This window comes from Lethenteron reissneri, chromosome 20 (assembly GCF_015708825.2).
Source record: "Lethenteron reissneri isolate LAM-NWPU_2019-01 chromosome 20, ASM1570882v1, whole genome shotgun sequence".
Taxonomy (NCBI): Eukaryota; Metazoa; Chordata; class Hyperoartia; order Petromyzontiformes; family Petromyzontidae; genus Lethenteron; species Lethenteron reissneri.
This window is the reverse complement of record NC_083798.1, coordinates 2256972-2283700: the sequence shown is the minus strand read 5'-3', so window position 1 is coordinate 2283700 and position 26729 is coordinate 2256972. Positions and strand designations below refer to the sequence as shown.

The following is a 26729-nucleotide window of genomic DNA, read 5'->3' as shown; positions in this document are numbered from 1 at the left end:
AAACAGACCACAAAAATATCGAAAATAGACCACTATTAAACCACCACTGCTTTATATTCTTGGTTCTTTCGGTAAAATCACGTAGAAGGGAAATAATAGAAGGGAAATAATAAAATAATATTATTAATAAAAAAATATTAATATATAAAATAAAATATTATTAAATAATAACATTATATTGCTTTATTATTTCCCTTTAACGTGACTTTACCGAAAGAACCAAGAATATGAATTCCTGCAGTCACGAAAGCTTTAAATCAAGATTTCATCACTGCTTTATTAAGCATGAGCTTTGATGTATCTTTTTTCAAATCATATAAGTCCATTTAACTCAAATACGTGACCCTTTTCAAAGTACAACATATACTTTTGAAACACTGGCTTTTACAAGTGACGTAAATTGAATCACATGATGTATTTGCCTGGAACAAAGACGTTAGAAAACCTGCATTCAAACAGCATCTAATCTTTGCAGTGGAAAACATGATCATCTGCTCCGAATGTTGCTTTTGCGTTTTCCTACGCAGGGATTTCTATTTAAAATATATTATGATGATTAACATTCACAGTGTAAATTATTGACGTAAACAAGGATGTTTATGTTATGATTGAGTAATAATAGCCACATGATAGGACATGCTTTTTCTAAACACCATTCAACATGGCTTCTATAGCAAATTGTAAGAACACTATCTCGTGATTTAAACCAAAATAGCATTGTCTATTGTTATGTATATTGTAATTAAATGTTGCTTGTCGTCATTGTTGAACCAGACAACACATCGTGTCTCGATGAGGCTCACCGAGGGGCCTCAGTGCGCACATTTAGTACTGAAAGGATCAAGAAAAACCGCGACTTCCGCAGATTTTATTTAGATGCCATCGTTGGCTGATATTTTAGAAGCATATTTTGCTGCAAAGGCCGAATGAAAGTGTTCAGCGTCTTCTGAAGGCGACGAGAAATTCTCATGCAATATGCACCGCACTTAGGCATTGCCTTGCGTCAATGCGAGTGGGTGTTCTATTGTTTTAATAATGCTCGTAAAATACAGAGTGGGAACTGCTTAATTAAAACGGCCTTTTTATTCGGTTGAACTATTTTGCATCCGTAAATTCACACTATTGAACTCACGTCTAATTGATGTTGGCTACGGGTATCGGAATCCCTGATTTAGCTCTCACACACTAGGGCTCCTTAGACCTGCTGTGCTCGATTGAAGAATTTTAATGACCTTGAGATGCACATGGTAAAGAGCAATTAGACGGATTTCCAAAATGTAGAGTGAACGTTCACCCACTGCAAACAGCAACCATCTTCAAAAGCTTAAACTCGATTAAAACAATCAACCCCCCCCCCCCCTTCCCATGTGCAATTGTAAGAGTTAAGCGTCGTTTAAACTCGTGCATTTTAAATGTATTCGTGAATTGTCCAATCACTCTAATGGTCATTCTGCTAACTTGCCGGGAATAGTCGGACGATAATTAACACGAATGTCTGGCAATTTGTTTGGCAGCGATTCGCCACGCAGCTCAGCAATGCTTAAAGAGAACAGACGAGCATCTGTAAGGACAGCGCAACCCGGTCCAGTATCCCACACTGGAATCCCAGTAAGATGTTGGAGAAATAGCTCAGCTTTTTAAAATGAAAATGCATCGACTAGAAGTTGAGCAATTTAACGTTTAAAAAACAGAATTATTCCTCCTTAATGGCTGCCACTGGCATTGTGTGTTGTGATTTATGCATTGATTTGGCACCATCTTCTTCATTAGAGCTGCATGTAATTGGGTAGAATCCATCACGAGCAGCTCATTTGAGATTATAACGTATTCACTGCGTCACACATGCCTTTATTCAACCAAATAAAACGGCGTATGCATTTCATTCAGTGATAAAGCAGGATATGATATGATTTCACCAACACGTGTGTTAATAAATTAAGAGCCTAACACACGCTCACAAGAATTAACACTAAAAACCCCATTAACACTGCAGACCTAGAAAGAAACTCAACAAACCATTAAGTGTTAACTTAGGATATTTGTAAAAAAAATACATTAACACAAAGATCCCTCGTATAGCCTATAACAGACTGTTGGGGTAAGTGCTGTGAGTGACCACCCATGAAGGCCGGCACGGCACACGACGGGGTGGCTGGCCAGCACCACGCCTGGCCGCCTTTGTCTACCCAGTAGCGATGTTTACACATCACACCAAGTACTCAATTTTATTGAGCCTGAGTCGACCTAGGGGAGGCCCAGGACCGGTTCAGATAATAATCACTGGTGGTGTTGGCCGTGAGTGGGAATCGAAATCAGATCGCCAGGTTCGTAGCACGGCGTGTCCTAAACTCTCCCCAAACACACGCACACATTAACGCTCACATTAACACTCACATTAACACTCACGTTAACTCTCACATTAACACTCACATTAACACTCACCCGCTCTCACTCACCCACTCACAAAGGAAACAAGTCAATGGTGCGCAAATGCCACGGGATGTTGAATACGGTTTTGATGAGAGTCTTGGAAGTAGAGAGAGAGACAGAGAGGGGGGAACAGGTGGAGTTGCCTTGTGGGGTGGGCGGCGGGGGTTCTCGAGATTGGAGATGAAAGCTCGCCTGTGAGGTTGCTGAGACGCAGCTCCTTGAGGCCACTGCGCATGCCTCCGTGCTTGCGGTAGTTGAGGAACACGCTGAGCGCGTAGCGGTCTTCGTACAGCTTGGTGCCCCGCACGATGCGTAAGTTCTCAAGTGGCAGGCGCTCAAACTCATTGATGGCCACCAGCACATAACCAGACACTTCCCGGATGGCCTGTTGTAGAAATCATCATCATCACACGGATCATCATTGATCATCGTCATCATCATCACACGGATCATCATTGATCATCGTCATCATCATCATCATCATCCCCTGTATAAATGTTACTTTGTTGAAGATTGGCGAAAATAATTCTCAACTTTTCCTCGATCTGCCAGCTCAGCCAGGTAGCATCTATCACGAGCAAATATTCAATATCGGCTTTGTAAAACCTCACGTCTACTATGCATTATTTTAGGCGTTGTAATTCAACCTGCATCTGACGTTTGTATACCCAAAGAATTATACCGCTTACAAATTGTTATTTAGAAATATGATAAGTAAAATATAGATTTGTCGAGTCTCCAAATATGACCCCATCTCAAAATGATGATTACTTTAGGCAGAATCTGTGCTCAACCAGTTAATTAATAACTCTGGTTCTGCATACAGGTAAAACAATTGCATAAAACATAGCTCTAAGCCTGTTGTGTATTCTGTTCAACGACATACAAGAGTGCAAAACACACAAGTGGACAAGAACTCGACCGTACACAATTCACAACACTGTTGGGCAATTGTAGCGCATTGTTCGCAAGGCCTAAATCGCCAATCAATACACAGATGATAATTCAGGACAATAGTTTGGTACTGTCCTCTCACATGACAGTGGCACACAATCATCATGTGAATGCCTTAGCCAGACCGCCATCAATACACTGCATCTATTCTGCAGGCATTGCAATTCAGAGCCTGATCGGCTCCTGGCTCTAGCATCCCGAACGCTACTTAATAGGGCGGCAGGGGGGGGGAGGGAAATGCCACGCAGGATCTGCATGTTAAGCTGCCCGATCAACAAAAGCAATTTACTTGATTCCCCTCAAACCCAATTATATCCTCTTCTAAGAGCCTGCTATACTACAATTAGCCATTTCCATGCACGGGGAATGCACATTCGTGCTGGTCACTTTGCAGTGAAGCGTTAAGCAACGTGACACAGCTTCCGTCGTGCCTGACAGACACAATGGGATGCGCACACATTATGGCTGGCAACCTGCCGATCCAGGAGGTCGCAACTGATGCTGCAACTGTGACCCGTAGATATGTCAGTGGGTTTATAACAATAGCCATCCATTATCCTGAAACGCATGGCTACATTGTTGCTCTGTGTGTTTGTGCCAATGTTCTTCAAAGCATAAACTTGGCTGGTGGTCCTGCCACAATCATGCAGCCTGGCCATCGAAGCCTGTTGTGGTCTGCCGACAACAACAGCTACCTGCTGTGTATTCTTTCTGAAAACACTCATCCGTCCACAATGAAAACCTCCGTGCCTATTTGGTATGCGACTTGCAATTTCTAAAATGTCTCCACAAGCCTCGTTTCAGGCAATATAATGCACATGCAGTTGTGTGCGCCCGCAATTTCAGAGTTCTTTTGAATGTCCTGGCTCCAACATAACTTGGTGAGAGACAGATTGTTACGCGAGTGCTACATGCCATAAAAATCAAGTGTGGCAATAATAACGTTTTCATAAAAAGATTAACACAGTTATTCAAAACAACACAGTCACGTGCATTTTTTTAAAACTGACATTTAAAAATGGCTCAGGTAAAACTAATATATTACATATATTGTACGAAGTTGTGTTTGTGTATAAAAGCCTCATTATTTCCATGCTAGGAATCTTTAAAAAATCTAAATAAACATCTGTTCGCTCCTACTGTACATATTGTGAGAGTAGCCTGGCAGGCAGTTCAGAAGCAGTCAAGGATAACCTCGCTGTCTAGAGAATGATTGCCGCATGCTGGTCTGTCTTAGTTCCAATGTGCTTGGTTTTTAATTTGATATTGCTGCACGGTGCGTGCTGTATTGGACACCATAATATTTGTCGGTCAATCAATGTCGACATGTCACACACGGAAAGTTCCATGCAGCCATCTACTCAGCTATAGTTTGCAAGGGATATCTATTGGTACATCAGCACAGAGCAAGAAGAACAACGTGAAAGTAATCCGTACGGAAGAACAGGTTGCTTCAGATGTACAGGAGAAAACATAGTGCTTAAATAGCAAAAAAAACAATCACAATGTTGGCAATGTAAACAGGCACATTGCTCCAACAACAGACGTATTACTTGTACAAAAACAAGGAGTGAGGTAATTAATGCTTGGAGAGGATATGTGTGCGAGTCACCAATGAATGTATGATATCGGATTTGGACTGTGAAGGCCAACGTGAAATTTGACCATAAAATCTAAAGAAAGGCAGGTGAAATGCCAGGGTTGAGGTTAGCATTCGAGATGTACAGCCCTTTGTAAACCCAATGCTATGATTCTCTGCGCGTTGGTGTAAAGAAGTATTTTTGTGTGGGGAGTTGTGGGGCAGTGATCTGTGCACCGTGCGACGAACCATGCAACCTGAGTTTGATTCCAGGCCATAGCAACCAAAAGTGAACGCTATTCTGAGCCACCCATAGGCCTTCAATGGGCACTTGGTGTGGTGTGTCGTGCACATTTATAGTCTCGTGTTTTGGTGACAAGGATTAATGGATTGCCATGGGATAGGGATTGGTGTGGGTTGCTGGATTGTGACTTGGTCGATTATAATCAGCTGTTGCAGTATTATTGTCATCATCTTCATTTGTTATCAACTTAAGTTGTCATCATCATAACCCCTATAACCATTGTCAGCATCATCATCATCCTCATCACGATCATCACTTTCATTGTTTTTATATAACGCTAAAGCAAAGAAGGCATCGAGTTACAAATGCACACCACCTCAGTGGAGGGTGAAGCAACTCCCCCTCACACTCATGCCAGTGTGTGTGTGTGAGGTTGCTTCACGTGAGCATTAGAGTGTATGCAAGACGGATGGAGCCTCATTGTATAAGTTGTCGATAGGGAGAGAATTCTGACATCAATAGACACGGCCCTGATTTCCCGCAGCACTCCAATGATGAGTGTGGAATTGGGCTCCACCCTTTCACATGGCCAATCGGGCAAAATACTGTCTCGTCATTTTTGGTGGAATCACGTTTGTCGAATGTCCAGCTCTTTATGGGAATTCTGTTAAGGCTTGAACACGTATTCACATGGCCTTAGGTATCATTGTCAGACATTACAGTCACTTATGATTATATCTGAATTACTGTGATCATTAACACATTTGTTTTTATGTATGCCATGCTAAGAGCACAATATCGAGCATCCATACAAAACAACTTGGTAATTCTCTACAACAATGTTATAAAGTGGCTTGGTGGTAAATTCCTAGCTCATGCAATGTTATATGAACAACAGGCTCAAGAGCAGACGTCTAAAATAAAAACACCTACATTTTTTATGCAACTCAATTGAGCTGTAAAAATGGAATTCCATGCGACACCATCCACTAAAGCACGCAAATATGTCGGTCTATAACATTTTGCATTGTTCATTTAGTGTGTTATAGATGGTGCACGGGCAACCATCTATTTATTTTACGTATTTTTTTGGTTTAGGATTATGTGTCTCTATGTGATACTGGGATTCATTAATAACATCAGAGTGGAAGACATTTTCCCCACGATAACTCAGATTCCCAGCGGTGCTGAGAATAGTTGTATGTTAAAGCAAAAAAGTCACTCTGGCACAGCTTGTTTAATTGAAAATGTTCCCATTGCATTCCAAACTAATTAATGGGGCTTCACATACCCTGCAGAGTTCGGTGACTGCAGGTTATACAAATACCATTTCCATTTGTGGACGTGTTTTTGCATTCCACATAAAGTAAACAAACCGGCACACACGTACAGCCAGAGGTGTTACGTTGCCCGGTCGATGGATACACCATATCGTTCATTATAAACCACAAGCCTTGGCACTTTCTGACGTCAACAATGTTCTTAGACCAGGGTTTTACTACGATTGCATGAAGGTGAGAATTCCCACGTGTTACAATGTCTAAATGGCAATGCTCCAGCACAAATTCAATTGATGTGTTAAATTAACCCATTTAGCGTCAGCGTGCTGTGTGCCATGCTATGCCTGGAAGCACTTCCGTGCCAATAATACATGTGGCCAGAAGGAAAAAAATCATTGAGTTCATGGAACAATGTTATCCACAATTTGCTTATCTGGTTTAAAACCACTGTCCACATTGCTGTGGATTATAGGAGCTCTCTACCCAACATTGATTACAATTGCTTTCATCTCAACATTTTTGTGAAGGATCACTGCCTTGTTGAAATAAGATAAAATGCTTAACAATAATGTGAAGATTCTGACTGGAAAACATCAACCTTTCAAGTTTTATTCCAATGGATGCCTAAAATATGCGCCAAAGCAACTCAAGTGTAATATTTCAAAAATATTGTAATGTACTCAAGGAAAATAATAAAAAACAGTATTTCACCGCTTAACAACTGAGTAAAAAATTGCTATAAACAAAATATAGGTGGGAAATTTTTGTTGTATTTGTCTTCAATGTTTTTTCAAACTTATAGGAGAACAGAGGCAGTGATTAAAGATCAGTGTGACTGGCTTTATCAAAAGTTCCTTCTGTGATGATGAGACATTGCCTGAAACGTCAACTATTATATATTTTAGCTGTTAAGGCGACAGTATTATTGACAAATGTGTTGAGTTTTTTTTTGTTATTTGTGCTTTCGCCCCACTGCCAACAGAGCAGCATCGCCAACTTATTTGGTGAAATGTGTCGGGCTGAACAAATGGATTCTGAGACTGGCAAGTTCTGCTTGAGTTTGCTTCAGGGCTTGAGAATCAGGTGTTTGTGGCCACACACACAGCTTTTTATATAATCCTGTGTATTACGTGAGGTTAATAAAAGTAAGTGGAATTGGGCAAGACATGTCGCTCGAGGACCGATGGCAAAGACAAACGATGGAGCTGCAGCCAGGGGACGGGATGGAGCAGAGAGGACACCCACCAGGGAGATGAAGTTTGTGTGCAGGTCCTCGTTAGATCATTATACCACAGGAGCATGATACATGGTGGCCGCTTGGTGATGCCCACCATCCAGCAGTGGATTAAGCACGGTTGATGTTGATTAGAATGCCAGGTAATGAATCGATTGCAATGGCACCACATTGTCTTTGCAAGAAAGCTATAGTTCAATTAAATGGCTTCTTTAAAAAGGTGTCATACAATTGTGGCAGGCCAGTCGTGACTGCGGTAATCAATGAACCTAAAGTTGACCATCACGGGATTCTTACCCGCAGAAAGGAGAGGTCCTTGTCGGCGCCAATGTTGGTGATCTCCAGATTCCCCAGCACCACCTGGCAATGCTCGTACGTCTTCCGAAGCGCCTGGTACTGGAGGTCCCTCGTCGCACTCAGACTCAGCTTGTTCTCTGTCCCCGAGCAAACTGCAACACAATCGTACAAGCAGTGGCATACCCATCACTATTACGAACGCGCTGTCTGCTGTTTACCTCGTGACACGTGGATGGCAAATCTTGTTGGGGTACGTGCAGGCAATCCAGCACGTCATCGGAATTGAATCCCAACTTTGGATGGTTATCCAGGTTACGTCTCTCTATAGTTTATAAAAGACATAGTGATCCACATTTGTTTTTAGGGAAGGTCAATAGGCTAGGAATATCTACGTTTTAAGGTACGTAATTCACATTCGTTTTTTTTTAAACGTTTCTTGACTCGAATTACAAAAACAAATACTGTGGCAGTCAGGTGGCTAAGTGGCTGAGGTGTTTTTATCTATGATGATATAATAACAGTCATCACTACGTGATTCTAGGATCAAATCCAGGCAGGCTCTAATGTGTAGCGAGTTGATGGCCTCAGTTCAGTGAGGAACAACTTGGAAAGAACACCGCCATACGCAGCTTAACGCCTCACTTAATTCAACCTTATCCCAAACATAACGGTTAAAATGTTAAATGTTTGATTCCTAGCATGCAGTCGTTCTACCTACAATATCAATATCAACCATTGCACTGTATATTAACTGCTGGATGAAAGCCTCATTCACCAATGCTGATGCCTAAATATGAATTAGCGCCATGCATTTAATTTTTTGCTATATGAGGACGATTTAGGAGGCTCCATTTGCATCTTCAGGGTACTATTCTCGAACGGAATGCGAAGCTCTGCTGACTCTAAGAGTTTGGGATGTTCCTTCTCCACACAGCATGACTCCGGGAGCACATTTGCGATGTAATTGATAATAAGTCCGACTCTCTGAGTTGCATTGCCAGGTTGGATGTCTCTGCATTGACAGGCTGGATGTCTCACTAGCACATCCACCGTTTGCGGTGGTTCTCTTATATTGACATGTTAATCTCTTACAATACAATGGTCACATCGACAGCCTCAGAGCGCCCTCCGATCTTACATTTACATGCAAATGCCATCTCTAGCCCGGCCCACTTACCCTTGGGATACACACAATACGATGGTCACCTCCACAGCTTTGGTGGTGCCCTACAGGCTAATTTCTCACAATGCAAATGCCACTGCCCCAGCCTCTGTGGTTGAACCATCTCTAGCCCCACCCACCTACCTTGATGCACCCATCTCAGGCCTATATAAGACCTTGTCTCAGCAGATTGCTCTCTCTCTTACCTGAAGATGATTGCTTGTGTTGCGATCGAAACGTCGTGATATTTTTATTATTTATCTATCTACGTGGCTTTACCGAAAGAGTCAAATAATATGAAATCCTGCAGTTACGAAAGTTTTAAGTAAAAACGTAGACAATACGTATTTGTGTTCTTGCCTTGAAGGGTAATGTGTCACTTGCGAAAAGAAGCGTACATTCCAAAGAGGCAAAACTCATCAAGATTGATTATTAACCAATATTAAAATTACGTAAAATTAACAACTATTTTCATAAGGAGGCCAAATTAATCTTCTCTCGGTACATTTATCTCACAAGGCACAATATTCTGCTGCCATCACGTGTGCATGCTTTGTGTGGGAATATGTGACTCCCACACACAATTGCTATCTTAGCCCTTTTCATGGGGAAGCAGAGAGTAAATTAAATTTCGTGCTCCGTGACATTCTTAATTAACAACTACAGTTTTGTACAACTAATAGTAATGAATAATGAAAGTCTTAAAAGTTACTTATTTTATTATTACCACCCAGGAACTATCTCCCACGAATATTCAGGGTTTGCTGGACTATAGAACGCAGTGTTCTTTTGTTTCACTGGATTTGTTCAAAAGTTGGTTAACACTGGTAAATGAATTGCATTGCAGTATTACCATTAACAGATATGATTGAGGCCAGTCTCTGATGTCCTCCAGTGCCTCCGCTGTCTTTGCATTCCACTTTGTATCAAATACATGTCCCAATCTCGTGTATTATCACAATTTCAAACTTAAAAAAACACTACTTTAATCTAAATGCCCCATGAGTCGCTGCATTATGAGAGATCACCGCATCGCTGCTCTTATAGTGGAAATGAGTTAGACTAGCACATCCGTCTTTTAATAGAACTCTTGGAAATATGATTTATTAAGTAAAATAAATAAATCTCCCTCTGCTCCTCAGCATATCAACTCCTTACCTTGATTCCAACGGATAGCCCATGGCAATGCCGCTATTGAAAATGCATCACCTTAGGAGAGAGTGTTTGTTTTTTCTGAGCTTTAGACATGAACACTGAACTCTAATAGTCCTCAAGGAGCCTTGTACTATCACGCTACACATTAGTCACTGCACCTCTCACACAGCAGTGTCTGCACGAGCCATCACCTCGTACTCCTAACGACATTTAAGCAACGCACTTTAAAAATTACAGCGTGCGTTTGTGCCATCAGGTGTTTATACACATGCAGTGCTGCTGCACAGTGTGCACTTATTTGCCTGTGCATGTTGCCAAAATTGTTCCTAGTTTTTGGTGGCACATGTCATCCGGCCCTTTGGAGACACAGTCGGTGCATCACACGGACTTGCTGTGCCACAAGGTGACCAGCAGAGGAATAGCAGTGTCACAAAGGTTGTTGGTCTCTCTCTGCGCGGAGTTCTAAATTCTTTCCCCTAAAATCTGAGATTTTTTTTGGTGCCAGATGGCTTAGCAGTAATCGCTAAGGTTTGCGAGTTCAAAACCTGGTTGGGATTTGACTCAGTCCATCATCGCTCTGGGGTAGATAAAATTGGTACCACGTAATGGTGCAGTCAACAGTAGTCGTCCGATAGATAAACTTGCCCTTGCCGTAAGCACCTCTGACTCAGGGGACCTCAACGGGTTGAGCACCAATGTCTCCATGCTCATGTTGAGCAGGAAACCACTTTGACTTCTTTATTGCCATGTACTCTGGTTTCTTTTCACATATAAACATTAACAATATATATGTCACACAAAAAGGATTTGGTCAAAATTCCAAAAAATAAATATGCCTCAAAAAAGGACTGAGACTCAATGAAGCTTTTCTGTAGATAAACCGCCCATTATATTCCTATTAAAACCGTGTTATATTTCCCTGTCATGAAGCAATGCCCCTACGTAAAACCCAAAAATGATTGTATAATCAGTTACTTCAATGTTTTATTAAATTAAACCGAGAGGACGTGCACCCAAGTGGCGGGTGCAGGATGAATCCTCCTTGCACCACGTGTCACGAGACATGGCAGCTGCTTTGGGTGACCTTCATCCAGCAGTGGATGCACCATGGCTGATTGCTGTTGATTTCACAAAAACCCAATGAATGGGCAAAGCATTAACTTTACATAATCATTATTGTTTACTTTTGGCAGTATGTTTTTTTTATGTTGCCATTCCATATCCATGCTTTATTACCTTACATTATTTATTTTGTTATGCCTGTCAAGCTGTATAAGCACGGATTTCTGCAACACTACAGTTTATGATTCTGTGAAAATAATGATCATTCGCACCAGATTCATTTAACATTCAGCGGAAATACTTGAGCTCTATTTAAACTGTGCTGTGCCTGACATGGCTGACTGGCTCAGGGGAATGATGCTGAGGTCAGGAGACTGAGCCAGAGCGAGCACCACTGGGATAAGGGGTTCAACCTGTAAATTGACCAACGGAATGAAAAAAAAAGTTCTCAATCGGAGCCAAGCCATGCGGAGCCCCACCATGTGTGCGCGTTTCTTGTGCATGATGTTGTTGACCTATAAAAGTGTCTTGTGGGCTCCGCGGTGAGCACAATGCAAGAGTCCACTAATAATCACGTTGCATATATTACGCCATTTTTGTGATTATAATTATGCTCAATTAAAGTCATTTAGTATCCACGTAAAATTGCGCTAATCGGGAAAGAAATTGAAATGCATGCGATGGCAGCACGACACACGCATTCGTCATTTTCGAATGCACCGAAGCAATATTCTGTGAAGTAAAATGTGTAATCATTTCATAAAGAAGCTTTATGTCTAAGCTGTACATCATGCAGCGCAGAGCATATTATAACCCCATTACACAACATACCGTATATCACCAGACAATCATAATGCAAATAAACATGTCGAAACTGTGATAAATATTTTAATCTATTTTCCATTTGCAGACTCTTAATATAAGTGGAAGCCAATTAATGTTGGGCAGGTGGGGGGTGGTTGAAAATCCTTAACAATAAACAGTGTTAACATTTAAAATCACTAATTTAGAACACATATGGTTTCATTATTACTAGTCGTATGTTCATTGCCAAGTTTTATAAAAGCAATTAATAAAAAATGTGCACCTGGAGATGCAACAGCATTTAAATCAAATTCAGATCAAAAGCAATAATTAGTCAATGAAATAACTAAATACGTGGAGTTATTAAAGACGTGCTTTAAACCAATGTTACGCAAGTTTTTTTTTTCTGTATATCATAATTTGACAGCAGTTTTAGTTGTCAGAATTGGCGGCCTGCAATTTGTCCGTGCAATACCTCCCACAAACGCCTCCAATTACTACCATGGGAAGCTGATTTTTTTTTAAACGGTAAATGTCACATTCACCTTACACAGAACATAAATTAAGACTGCAATGAATTAGTGTTTAGCTGACTAGCATTTAAAAGAAACCCAACATTAGTAATCCCAAAGGTCACTCCTTAACCATTAAATATCCTGCTCTCTGCCATGTCCTCATATATCTCCTGGAATTTTAAATTAACGTGAGTTTGTATTTTTGTTGGTTAAACAACCAATGCAACCTCAAATCACGAGACATATGGAACGTTGTAGTTTTGTTCAATCCCTGTTTTTATGAGGAAGAGCAGGTGACAAGGTTAATCCACCATACATTTCTCTTGTGGCACAAAATAATGAGGCCTGTAAAGCATGGCTGCTGTTTTTATGGGTCCCTGCTGCCGTGGCAAGCATAGCCAGTAAATCCATTATTGATTTTTTGAGTTATTTAACACTGCAGGACATAGTATTATGCACCATCTAATGCAAACTACACCTTGCCATTTGTTTGTCCTGTCAATAGTTTAATTCCTTTTTAAGTGACCTTTCATACTTAATATATATTCCTACCAATTATCCATACGCAAGTTTGTGAGCTCAATAGCAAAACAACTCAACTGAGTTGAATGAAAATTGGTTTAGTTATAAATACCCGCAGGGTGGTATATCTCTGTAGATAAAGTTGTCACCTATGTCTGCGCCAAATTATTGGGGAATTGCTGTATAACGATTACATATTAAAAATACACTCATTGTAAGAATTGTATTATATTCTTTGCGTCTTTCGGTCAAGTCACGTAGATAGATTCAAAGAAAATAACAAAAACTATTACTTTTTATCGCAACACAAGCGGTCGTCAACAGGAAAAGGGGGTTAGCCTCTAAAGGCAAACTGTATTTAAAGGTTTAAAATGGGCGTAGCCCAAGTGTCAGCAGCATGGGCGGGACAGCTGATGTTAATGTGAAGGGTTAAAAGCGGTGTGCCCCAGCATGTAGGGGGGGTGTTAGAAGGTGATGTAGGGAGGTGTAAGAGGTGATGGTACTCGTGGAAGGCGACGACGGAGCTAGTGGTGTGTTTCCGCCAATTAAAGGGTTGCTAAGTAATATTTGCACCTCGCTTTACACAATCATACAGTTGACAGTGGAGGTTGCTGCGAGAGGTGATGTTACTTATATAGGGTTACGATGGCACTGGTGGTGAGCTTCCACTAATAAAGGGCTACTGCTAGTGGTGATGGTAGTAGTGGACAGTGATGGTCCCGGTATAGGGCTTCCACCAATTAAAGAGCTGCCAGGTCTAAAATGGTAACGTTACAGCCAGTTATGACTTCAACTGGTTGATAACATTCTTACAGCTTGTACCCATCTTCTCGGTTGAAATTGTGTCTATGTTTGTATATATGGATGGCTTCATGAACGAATCTTTATTGATAGCCAGTGAGTTTGCAAAGTACTTTCGTCTTTGAGAAATCAATTTCGTGTGAGCCCACTGCATTAAAATAATGAACAGCCACGGCCGAGGTATTGGTCCTACCGTGTTTCAGATCTGCCTTATGTTCACGAACACGGTCCGAGAAATCAGAAACTGACCTACAAAGTTGGCCAGGAAGCGGCAGAAGAACAGATAGGGTTGTTGTTAACCTATGAGTGCAAATTAGCGTTATCTCCCTCGTGTGCATAGGCTTCCTTCAGCTACTCTGGTGTCCCTCCCATTGTTCGAGCTGGCAATTGTACTCAGCCGGCGGCTCTCCACCCGACACATGTCACGTTACAGTTTTGAGGCACACTTACGAACAGGTATGTTCGTAGAGTCATGGTGACGGACAGCATCGCTGCCGGTGTGCTTATCTAAAGGGTTTCGCCATCCCCAATGCACATGCGCGCACGTTACGAGAATTGATGTCGTTGTGGACTCACGAGGTCCGGTGCGACGGCGCCCCTGGCTTCTCGCTTTGAAGGTTTGCGCGTTAACCGAGTGTGACCGAGGAAGGCACCACGGGTCGGAGAAGGCGCAGGACACGGCAGTCTCGCCAGCATCGGCGGAGGCCGAGGTGGCTCAACGCAGCCGCGTCGAGTTGCCCGTGGTGCTCGCCAAGCAGAGAGACCGGTGGCATAAATTGGCATCCTTTGGCTCGGGACACCACAAGGTGTATCTTTGCGTTTACAGAAAGTGGCAGTCGTAGGAGGAGGAGGTCGTACCAGACTGACTACTCCGACTACAGCTGCATTCGTTGTGTTGGCGGTTTGTTTGTTATTGTTCGATGTCAAATCTGAAGTACTGAATGATATGTTGACTTCATTACAAATGCTTAGATCCGAAGGGACTTTTAGTGTGTAGTGTGGTGTATTAGTCCATGTGTTATAATGATTCAATTCGGAGTTTGATTCTGCGGGCGAAGTCTCTTGACTTTGAGAGTTATATTTCATTATTATTTAAGATCTACCTGCCTGTCACACACTTCACCATTCATTAGAGACCAGGTTCGATAACGTCCCATTTGTAGTTAATATAGTTTATGGATGATGGTAAGTTTTGCACGAGTGTACTATGTACGAGATTTACGAAAAAATATGTGGTGTGTGCATATATGTGACGTGTTGGAGGCAGTCGCCCTCCAGCAACAACTTAGGGCAGAGGAGCGACGCTCACAACGAGCGGAGCGCTAAAACACAGCAAGTTGGCACAATAGGGGGCACAGGTGGTGCATCGGCCAGTCATCTCAGTCAGTCAACCCATGGCACCTGCTGGGTCTGTCCCGCGACCTCCTGCCAGCGAGCGTTCGACACTTCACGTGGCCTTAAAATGCACACAGCCTGGCACAAGCCGTCGTGGTGGCATCACCGCCACTTAGTGACGAATAGCGGTTGTTGTTGTTCTTACGCGATGTCTTAATTTGGTACAATTACTGCCGTCTCTTGCGATGTTACAGCCCACTCCTTAAAGCGAGGATGAAAATCAAGTGATTGATGCATTTCTTCACAGAGTGAGCGTTCGCTGTGAGCCACTAAAACATTGTATACTGCCGCCTGATGAATCAGTATTTGCATGAGAACTGGTTTAATAATATGTTGTACTTTAAAAAAACAGATCACCCGTGTGAAACATTAAAAAAAGACAAACTTACCAAGTGTCACCACAGTGGTGCACCCAGCAAAACATTTCAGAGGGGGCAAATATGAGTGTGCAGATGTGCTCGTGTGTGGCACAAGCGTCGTGGTGACGTCACCGCCACTTAGTGGCGAGTGGCGGTTGTTGTTGTTGTTGTTGTCGTGTGTGTTTATTTGTAAATAAATCGCCACACGTGTGTGCAAGCGTGCCCGAGTGTACCGGGGAGCGGTGGCGCAGTGGTTAGCGCTACGCTGCGCTACAAAAACCCGGCGACCCGAGTTCGATTCCCGCTCACACCCAACACCTGTGACGATTATTTGAATCGGTTCTGGGAATCCGCTAGCTCGACTCAGCATCAAATGAGTACCTGGAATTTCTGAATTCAACCAGTCTTACCAGAGGATAATCACTTGTCTGCCGTTGCTCTGGGGAGCGGGAGATGGATGTTCGGTCGCCGCGTTGATGACTTTCGTTGTGATTTCCACTCCACTAACCAGCGCGTTCACGCAACTGTGAGTGTACTGCTGGGGAACATTGCCACCTGGGCAGATATTTTATCAAATTCTGTGTAACACCAGCACAATATAAGCGGAAAGATCCTGCTCAGTGACAAAATATACCTACTTAAATGCTTGCGTCATGGATGAAAGTGAATGTTGTCTGCCCTGCAGTTATCAGTTTTGGCACAGCCTGATATCGGCAAATACAGCACAGCTGGATAAAGAAAAATAACTCAGTGGCTGTTGCTGAGATGTGGCCTTTTATTATCTGAGTGTGGCAACAAGCACCGATTCACGGCATGAAAGGATGACATTTTATTCCTTTTTAAACACATTGTAGAAACACAAACAATTCGTATGCTTTGTGTTCTGAAATCGAATGTCAATAATGTGCCTTTTTCAGAATTTAAAGCTCATTTAACCTCTAGAAGGATAATAGGCAATTGTGTTTTATTTACAGTATATGCGTATTAAATCAAGGTGCATTATTTGTACAGTATAACATTTAACTTTTTTTATTTTATTTATATTTCGTTCCATTACAGTTTCACTTTTTGAAATGGTAAACAATGGCAGATTAGGTGACAGACAACCTGACAATCTGAAAATTGGAGACAGGGCTTGTGGTCTGCCAAATATATGTCTGACTTCTCAGCACGGACTTTGAGTGTTAATACATTTCTATTGATGCTCTCCAAGCACTTTGGTTTCCTCCTATACGTGAAAATAAATAAATATATATATTTTATGGACAAATTTGCAAGGTAGGACACCCTGAAGAGTTTTGACTTAAAACATTCGTGACTGCAGGAATTCATATTCTATGGTTCTTTCGGTAAAGTCACGTAGATAGAAGAAGAAAAAATAATAACAATAAAAATGAAAATAAAGTGAATAAAAAGTTATAAAAAATATCACGACGTTTCGATCGCAACACAAGCGGTCGTGATCAGGAACAGGTAGGTTAGCCTCTGAGGGCAAGCTGTTTATCAAGGTTTAGAGATGGACGGGGCAGCTAATGTTAATGTAAGGGAGGGCTCCGACACCGGCAGTAGGTCTACACCAATCAAAGCAGTGCACCTCACTCCACACACCTACACTGCTGACGGTGGAGGTGAACAAAAAAAACACAAATCAAGTCATGACCCAAAGTAATTGATGACATCTTTCCAATGATTGCTGAGTTTAAAACCGTCGTCTCAGTTGAAATTGTGTCTGTGTCTGTATGTATGGATGGCTGCGTGAACATATCTTTGTTGATAGCCAGTCGGCTTGCAAAGTACCATCGTCTTAGAGAAATCAATTTAATGTGTGCCAGCCGCATTAAAGTAATGATCAGCCATGGCAAAAGTATTGGTCCTGCCGTGTTTCAGATCTGCCTTATGTTCACGAACACGGTCCGAGACATGTCGTTTGGTTTCCCCAATGTAACTGCTGCCGCAGATACAGCTTAGTTTGTAGAGACACCCTGAAGAGTGTCTTGAGATTTGGTGACTAAGTGAGCCTTTGTGTGTAAACAATTTATGTTCATTCTCTGATGCTTGTGTTTGTACCTCGTGTTGTCCGGCCTGATGTGTGATGTTTCGCTTTACATGCTGGGAGCTCCTCCTTCAATTCAGTTATTTCAATTCATGTAAAGGCTCCCAGGATGTGGAGTGAAACGTTGGACATCATGCCGCGAAACACGCGATACAACCCAAAATTACACCATAGCGCTGTACGCCACAACTGCAAAAAAACGTACACAGTAAGGAATTACTATGTATTCCTTAAGTCCACTGGTAGTAACGTGGTGTGTCACCCAGCTGATGAGCCAACTGCAGTGAAGACCATGCAATCAAGCAACACAATATCAGAGGAGGTGAGAATAATATCAAAGTCCTGAGTCAGAGAAAGTAATTTCAAATCACTTTGGTGGAGGCCAGTCTCTCCACAGGACAACCACCGTTCACTTTTTTTTCTAAATGCTGTAATCATTTTTAATAACACCTGAGGGATGATGAGCCGAGTTGATCGAAGACCTACATTAAAACGAACAGCCTTCTCGCTGCGATTCAATCACCCTGCCACAGAGCCACAAGGGCAGACGAGCATTATGTATTGTATCTATACATCTCCATGCAAAGATAAACTTCACCCAAAACTTGAAGGATGGGTACCTCAGTGTATCCAATAGCCCAAAAGTCTTATCGGAGTGCAGCACCTAGAATCTCTTGGTCCCTGTAAAGGCTTTGCCTTGGGACGAACAATCGGAATGTGTTCTGCTCTGGAAGCTATTGAACCTCAACAGCTCCCCGCTGGACAATATAATCACAGTCACCGGTGACCTTTGCAGTAGATCACTGCACACAGACTACTTTTTAGTTGAAAATGCTGCACTTTAAAGGACATTAATGTCTTTAATAGTACATTTGAAGCCATCGAATCGGCTTCAATCTGTGCGGTATGTTAGAGAACCATATAGTTATCGGTTTAAGTATCGTCATGCTCTGATTAGCAAAAGCTATTGCTCATCTCTTTTTGCAGTATTGAACCTTATGTAGACATTTCACATTCCTATGACGGCGACCAGTGTCTCCAAAGGAAAACTGCTTGCAATGTCATCCTACCAAGTGATACCTATTGTATTAGCATTGCAGAGGTGCTGGGCTGAGTTCACCTCAGACTGGATATTTAACTTGAAACCTTTTTATTGTGAATTGAATGTTCTACCAGAGCAACGCCCAGCTAGCTTTTGCCCAATTATTCAGACACATAATTATTTCAATAGTTCGCTGGGTTGCACGGATCATTATCCAGCCATGTCTGGTTTATTGACGCAGGAATGCATTCCGTAATGCCCCGAGACGTTTCACTTTTAGAGCAGCACAAAGGCCAGAGTGTAGCATATTGCTGACGAGGTGCGTTCACTGATATTGCAACTGGTGAAATCAGAGCCGCGACGTTGTCTTGACTCAAAGAGAAATAGAAAACGCCATGAACGTGGATGGCTCCAATTTTCTCCATGCACATTCTAAATCAACTTGACACGTGGAAACAAATGGGGAGTGCATGCCCCTGCACTTCTTTCAAAGCCATTTTCGGGGCTAGGCCACTGCAGGAACATTTTAAATCACAGACATTAACAAATATGTCAGCTGATATTCATGGCTTTGCATAAGTAAGAACGCACATTTGGTGACAACATTAAAGCTATGTCATAGTACTAACGCAGAACATATAAATACCATGCTGAAAAAAAAGATGTCACTCACATCAGCTGATTATTGTCCTCAGCTGTCTGCTTTGATTCCAGTGAGGCTTCCCTTATCTGGCACGACTGATTCATTCATCATACATTTATCTTGGCACGGGCCATCGGCCCTGATCAGCAAAACCCTGCAGCTGCAAGAAATCCCATTGCTGAAGAGGGCCATGAGTGATGGCGAGGGATAGACTGAGCAGAAGGAAGATTCATTCAGAGATGTGTAACGCTTTTCAACTGAGTCATGAATGCACGATACTCGGTCCGTCTGTCTTTCCTCCTGTCTCTATAACAGAGAGGTTACAATAATTATCGTGAACATGAACCAATATAAACAACACTTTAGTGCAACTTCATAACAAAATCAGTCTGATCAGCTGATCAAGGTGTGATGGGTCACATTCCGATCCAACCTCGATCGGTGCAATTCACCGGAACCAATGGCATGTCAATAAGATTATGAACGAAATTGTTAGTGCACCCGTAAAAAATACATTTCTAATTTACCATTACTTGTTGCCTCCAAAGTTCAGTGGGTTTTAGAGGTGGGAGGTCTCATGCCTGGGCTCAAGTACCGACAGGTCCTTCCGTGCTCAGAGGAGCACGCAGTGCCCAGGGAAAGTCTGCGCTGATAGAGTAACACACTCGGTGGGGTGTCAGTTTAACTTGGTTCTGTTTGTACATGCGTATCTTTTGTTGTAGCAGTCGGAATCTTTGTTTTTTTCTGCAGAGAAGGACCAGGCTGTGGAAGGATGCTGTATGTGAAATAGTATTCATTGTCCACGAATGCAGCAGTAGCAGCAGCAGTCTTTACAAGGGAGGACAGATGCTCGCAATCCGTGATGGAACGTGTTAGCTCCCGGAGAGAATGTTAATGCAAAGACCCATGTGGAAACTGCTTTGAATTCCCCATACATGCACACAGATAAATGTGGCATGTTCTTTTTCTCTCTTTTGAGAAGAAAAGGGTACGTGCAATTCTAAAACTGTGATTGTAAATTATTATTTTTCATATACAAACACATTGTGAGCATATATTCAAAACAACGGTGGAGGCTTGCTAGAGTTATAATAATCTTGTGTGCAATTATTTTGTTCAATGGTCCTTCATTTCAAGTATCAAATGATCAAAGCTAAAATGATAGCATACATCGTATTATGCGTTTTCACGGACAGACTATTCACTAACCAGAATGATGAATTTAATCATTTTTTACATATTGCATGCCTTTTTATAATTAGGAAGTTATCATTTATCATAACATATTTATTATAGGCTTTAAAAAAATCAAGCAATGTGGGAAAATACCAAATGTCCTTTATTTTAAAACTGGGTAATATATCCATTGGGTCCGTTATCTCTTTGAATGATACCTTGGAACCCATAGTTATTAAAAAGTTCAAATGTTCCCGTGCTGAAATTAGTGTTTGGATGGCACTCGTATTTTCCAGTCGTCCTGAGCTAGTGGAGCCAAATTCCACACCGTTGCGATCACAGGCGATCTCTCTGCATGACGATCTGTGTCAACTACCTCCAAGCGGAGTTCAGTTTACCAACCCCAGAAGAGCGATGAGCTGAGCCAATCTTGGCAATGGTTTGAGCTTCTGGAATGCCTGCTTCTCCACTCTCTCTCTCTCTGCTCTCAAGGCCATTTCCTAAAATATGCATACCCTTGGTTTATCCGCTGCTGGATGAAGGCCTCCCCATGCCACCACCACCTCTCATGATTCCATGGTATCACCATGCACCCAACACCTACACACAAGCTGGACCTACTCGTGCATGGGTTTCCGTTCCCTGGCTGCCACTCCATTATCATTCAAGAACATCTGCCATCATCTCTTCCAGCAACATGGCCTGCCCAAGTTCACTTTCTGTTCGAATGCACGTGTAAAGACAGTGTGTCGGCAAGCTCCAGGAAGGGTCGGGAACTCGCCAGAAGGTTCGAGATCAAAGGCGAAGGGCGAGGTGAGGGCCACGCTGGGGATACAAAGGGGGCAAGGAGCGAGGTTCGGGGCTGTTTGGTTGTGGTTCGGCTGTCGTCGCCGTCTTCACGTCGTCACCGTCTTCACGTCGTCACCGTCTTCACATCGTCACCATCTTCACGTCGTCACCATCTTCACATCGTCACCATCTTCACATCGTCACCATCTTCACATCGTCACCATCTTCACATCGTCACCGTCTTCACGTCGTCGCTGTCTCCGCGTCGCCGCTATCTCGCCACGCCGCGGTCTTGAAGTCAAGTTAAAGTTTAAATAAAGAAACCCCCAACAGTCCGTGTCCGAAGTCACTACACAAGTATCCATTGCTGCAGCTCTCGTCCTTTAACGCTACTGCTTCGTGAATGGAAATACCGGCGAGCTTGACAAACGAAAAACTGTAACACTTAGAACATCTCTTCAGAACTCCTCACCTACCCACTCACCCACCAATTTCTATTTTACACAAACGCAGGAATCTTCATCGGCAGCTTAGAAGTGATAAAATGCAATTTTGGCAAAACCTGCATATTTAATCTAAGCTGGCACACCACTAGCAGCAACATTGTCTGTCATGTCATTTGAATGTTTGAATAGATTAACTCCACTGTTGCGTGTATTATTCTCAGTTTAAGTAAACAGAACATTTGACAATCTCATTATTTCTCTCTTTTGAGGGAATCGGAAGTCATCCCATTTCTAAAGTATGAGACACACGTCCCACAAACTCTTCCCGAAATAGATGAACCCTGACTGGGTTAGGAGTCATCAAAGTCATCTAAAGTCACTCATGAGGAAATAGTGGGTGGCTTTCTTTAAGAACTAGAGAGCTTTTCATGTAAGCTGAATCTCCCACAAAGTTATATTTTATTAATCGTGATATGGTCCGATCAAATTGTATAAATACATTTTACCCGCGAAATTACTTAATTTTAACCTTAAAGTATAGCTTTGAAACTCAAAACATAATAACTAAAAATCACAAGTTGGTTATTTCAGGAAAATATTAATGTTTGGCGTATCGTTACTGTTCTCGGCCTTGTTATTGTGTGTGTTATGTGTGTAGAGTATGAACACAATGCAACACCATAATATTAAACAACTTCGGTTGTTGACATGGCCTTTGGGCATTTTAACAATTATTTTTAAAGGCGCTGCACATGTAAGATCGAATGGACGCGAATCATGTATTGGCAAAGTGCACGTTTTTAGCGTTACAGTGCTCGGAATTATATTATGCTCTTTCAGTGGACCTGCAAACCAATAGCGTATTGGCTTTTGGACTCAATGAACCCAGAATTACAATTAGGTCATAGAACAATTGATTTTGATGATTGACTTTAATCCACAAATATGTACGAAAATACTTGAGACTAACCAAGTTTATAGATCAACACAGAGCACCTTTTTCCGACCATGCGCAACAGCAATGCATAAGAATAATATTCACCATCACATTCGTGCACGTTACATTGCCTTCAGTGTATGTAAAACACAATTTAACAAAAATATATCTTGCTATTTGGTGAGCTGTGTCAACATTGGTGTTATAATTTACATTTCAGCAAATAATTTGCGTTATGTCTACCCAAGCAGTCGATGAATGTGTAGTCTTCAATTTCTACTAAGTGTGTTACTATCTACTCCTAGGATGTATTTCTTGCTGAAAACATGAAACACGTCTTGTTTCCACAGTAAGTAAAATATACAAAAAGCATATTGGCAGGTATCTTTCAGTTTAGCTCATCCTGTGACCTGTCATGTGAAACTGCCTGAACATCGTGAAATGGAAAAAAAAACAATTCTAACATTTGAATGAGAAGAAAACCAACCAGTGTTGATTGCAATGTTTCAAGTTTACAAACATGGTTATGATAATTGTTTTTTTACCCTTTTATCGGGCAACAAAACAAGGAGTCATGTTTGCATTGACCACAATACCTGCGGTCGGAATGCAAACAAAAAACACAACTCTGAAAATGTATGCACCGTCCTTGTAATTGATTGGTCCACACCCGAGACAGCTTTTCTTAGAGCCTAGTCTCACATGGTGTTGGACCAGATGACGCCAAAAGGCGCACAACTCAAAGACAATGCATCATCAGAGTATGAGAGCTCAGGGTAAGCATTTACACCATTGGAACCTCCTTTGCCAAACATGGTTATGTTCAGCTCACTGAACGTTCAGAAAGTGCCCCTGTATTAAAGTGTGTGTGGGTGTGGGTGTGCCAGATCTTATCTTGACCATTCGCACCACCGGCAACTATTGTCTGTACCTGATACAGAATGTGGGCGTTAGGTGAACTCGTTTTAAATTTCGATTTAAAGCTTTCATGACTGCATGGATTCATATTCTTGGTTATTTCGGTAAAGTCACGTAGAAGGGAAATAATAAAATAATAAAAATATTATATAAAATAAAATTATCACGACGTTTCGGAAACGTCGTGAGAATTTTATCGTTTTAAAATGTGAACTGGAAACTGTTTTCTCGGTTTTTGACACAGGTGAGACATTCATGGGGAGGCTGTGTGCCAGTTCTCCTCCGTGTGACGCTGGCCTTAATAAGTGGCCCTGAATTGAACTTGTCGCAAACTATGAGAGCACTGAGGCTAAAAGATACATCTTGATATGGCTGTTCTTACTCGCACGTGCGTGTAAAAATATATATATATATAAATGTTTAAAATGTAAATGTAACACGTATACAAATTTTATTGGTAAATAAACTAATGATATACAGTTTATGACTAAGTATGGGAACTTAATGGTCTGAATGGTAAACATGTTTTACATCTTCATTTAGCAATACCACTGCCAAAACGTATTATCCTCATCATTTATTTTCTAATGTAATTATTAAGCCAATACTTTATCACAGCACTTTAGATTCATTACTTTTAAATCACCAATAATGGACATATATGCACGTGGACTTAAGAGACTGGAGGCTGCAGAAAATAATGAAGCATCACCATGTATGGACTATGACTGCGTGTTGCCGGGAGCATATTAACTTAATAAAATACCATGTCACATTCTTCTCACTGAATTGCCAGCAATGGTATATCTTCTTTATATTCACACCACGCTACAAAACAACTGGGTCCACCTTTTATGCATTCCCTACAGTGATCCTCCCTGCATTCAAAATTGCAGGTAAGTGGATTTTCACCCAAAGTTTTTATTCGCATAACACCGCTATCATTTGTCATTATTCACACTCGTCTGAATAATAATAACGTGGATTTTGTGTTTCTCTTTCCGCTTGAAATTAAACATAACAGGGAGGCCTCGTGATATAGATTTGTGTTGTCCACTGTTGGTTGCTGGAATCAAAATGCTCGAAAAATTTGTGCCCGACACTCTCTTAGCCTTTTTGCCATTTCTAAAAGTCGGAATAACATGATAAAAAATCACATACTCAATCTCTCCTCATCAAATCGAACTGAAGCCATTCCCATTATCTGTTTAATCTCTGTCCGGTTTCTTCACAACTATCCGCAAATTGATAATGTGACCCGACCCTCCAATAGGCAGTCACAGATGCGAGGTGTGCAGATAAGGCAAGTGACATGTTACATCTTCACAACTATCATCGTGCAGTATTAACAATTTACGAGTACTCTGTTGCCAGCATCGTGAGGATGACACATCCCATCGCTTTATTCCTTGAGCAACTCAGCTCGCAGCCGCTGAGATGTAAGCAGGTGTCGCCATGACTGGTAGGTTTCCCTTGTGTGAAGGACGAACTAAACTCCAAGATTTCCTGAAAACAAAAAAAACTAAGAAGGGGCCTCGTGACAGTCCCCTCGATATTAAAGGGACGTTTGTTGTAGTCGCAACGTGGTCTGAAGTGACGTCTGCTTTATACGGCTGAGACGAGGGGCACCCTGCCAACTGTGTCACACAGAGGACTGCAGCAAAGTCGCGTCTACGGAATGCTGCCGGTTTGCGAGAACACAGCGTCGTACGTCCCTAAGAAAGCCACTTTACCGGTACAGAGACGTTGGTGATTTCTAAATGGATACTTCTTAGCACTTATTTTGCTTACATGCAAGAACATTTGGGCAATTGGAATATAAATTACGTATACAGTACCAAGATTCAGCAAGCATATCATGTGGACTAAAATGACAAGCTTTGGATAGCAGGAGTAGTTGGAGGTTGGTAGACTGACGACTTTGGCAGTCTGTGCGTGAAAAAATAAAAGTTACATTTCCTCCCACTGCCGAGTCATTTTGTAATGATGTACCAGAAAGTACATGCTCAAGACCCTGTGGTATCATACAAGACCCACTGTGGCTAAAGAGATGTTCTAATTGGTTTGAAATTTTTATTTTATTTATTAGTAATTGCGTAGTAAAATAAATGTGATCAAATCGAGTGCACAAACAGAGCATATGGATACCAGAATCTTCCAAGCGCACTGATTCGCAAACGTCCATGCAGAAGTTTTCATAGGCTATAATTGTCTAGCACCAAACCAACGTGTGAAAGTGAAAGACTGTAATACCGAGTCAACAATACGTGGTATTGCCACAACAGAAATTAACATAAATGCAATATAATACGACGCAACAGAAACATCCCCGTGAAGAAGATTTAACTCGACGGTGGCACTGAATATTTGATGTAAGCATTACTTATATAGTCACACAATAATGGTGCCATCAGCATGTCAAAAGACAAAAACAGAACCTTCAAAGCCAGCCGTGCATGACATCATATCAGAGAACTGCTGAATATGCCAAAGTAAGCGCGGGAAAAAAAACCCGATGTAGCATCATTGTGTGTGCGCAGTCAATGACCAGATTGAGACCATATCAACTCACTACATTGGAGAACCTGGTACCATCACAGAATGTCATCAGTGCCAACTCTGTGCTCTTACTCCTTTAAGATGACCCCATCCCCCTCCACCCAGAGCATCCCAACTGCCTCTAAAATCTTCTCAATGATTTAAACAAAGCTGTCCATATTGTAACAAAAACAGGGTACATTTTAAAACGTGTGGATGATTAACAAACCATAAATTGGCTCAGAACGTATTCATGCCAACAAAAGTCGGAGGGACACTTTGTTCCATCACAGCTTATTTTACGGCTTTGTAAAAGTTACTGCCGAATGACATACATTGCCTATTTGTCTGATAAGCAGAGACACTGTTTGTAGACAGACACTCATCATGTGTG

The 26729-nt window shown here is 41.8% G+C and overlaps 1 protein-coding gene across 2 annotated transcripts in view; it reads right to left on the bottom strand.

Moving 5' to 3' along the window:
* LOC133344587 (receptor tyrosine-protein kinase erbB-4-like) overlaps positions 1-26729 on the bottom strand; it is a 257044-nt gene that overhangs the window by 131366 nt on the left and 98949 nt on the right. For both annotated transcript variants that reach the window (XM_061554583.1, XM_061554585.1), the window contains exons 2-3: positions 8019-8170; positions 2623-2815 (exon numbers count right to left, since the gene is read on the bottom strand). In XM_061554583.1, the coding sequence (XP_061410567.1) occupies positions 2623-2815; positions 8019-8170 (345 nt within the window). The remainder of the gene's footprint in view (positions 1-2622; positions 2816-8018; positions 8171-26729) is intronic.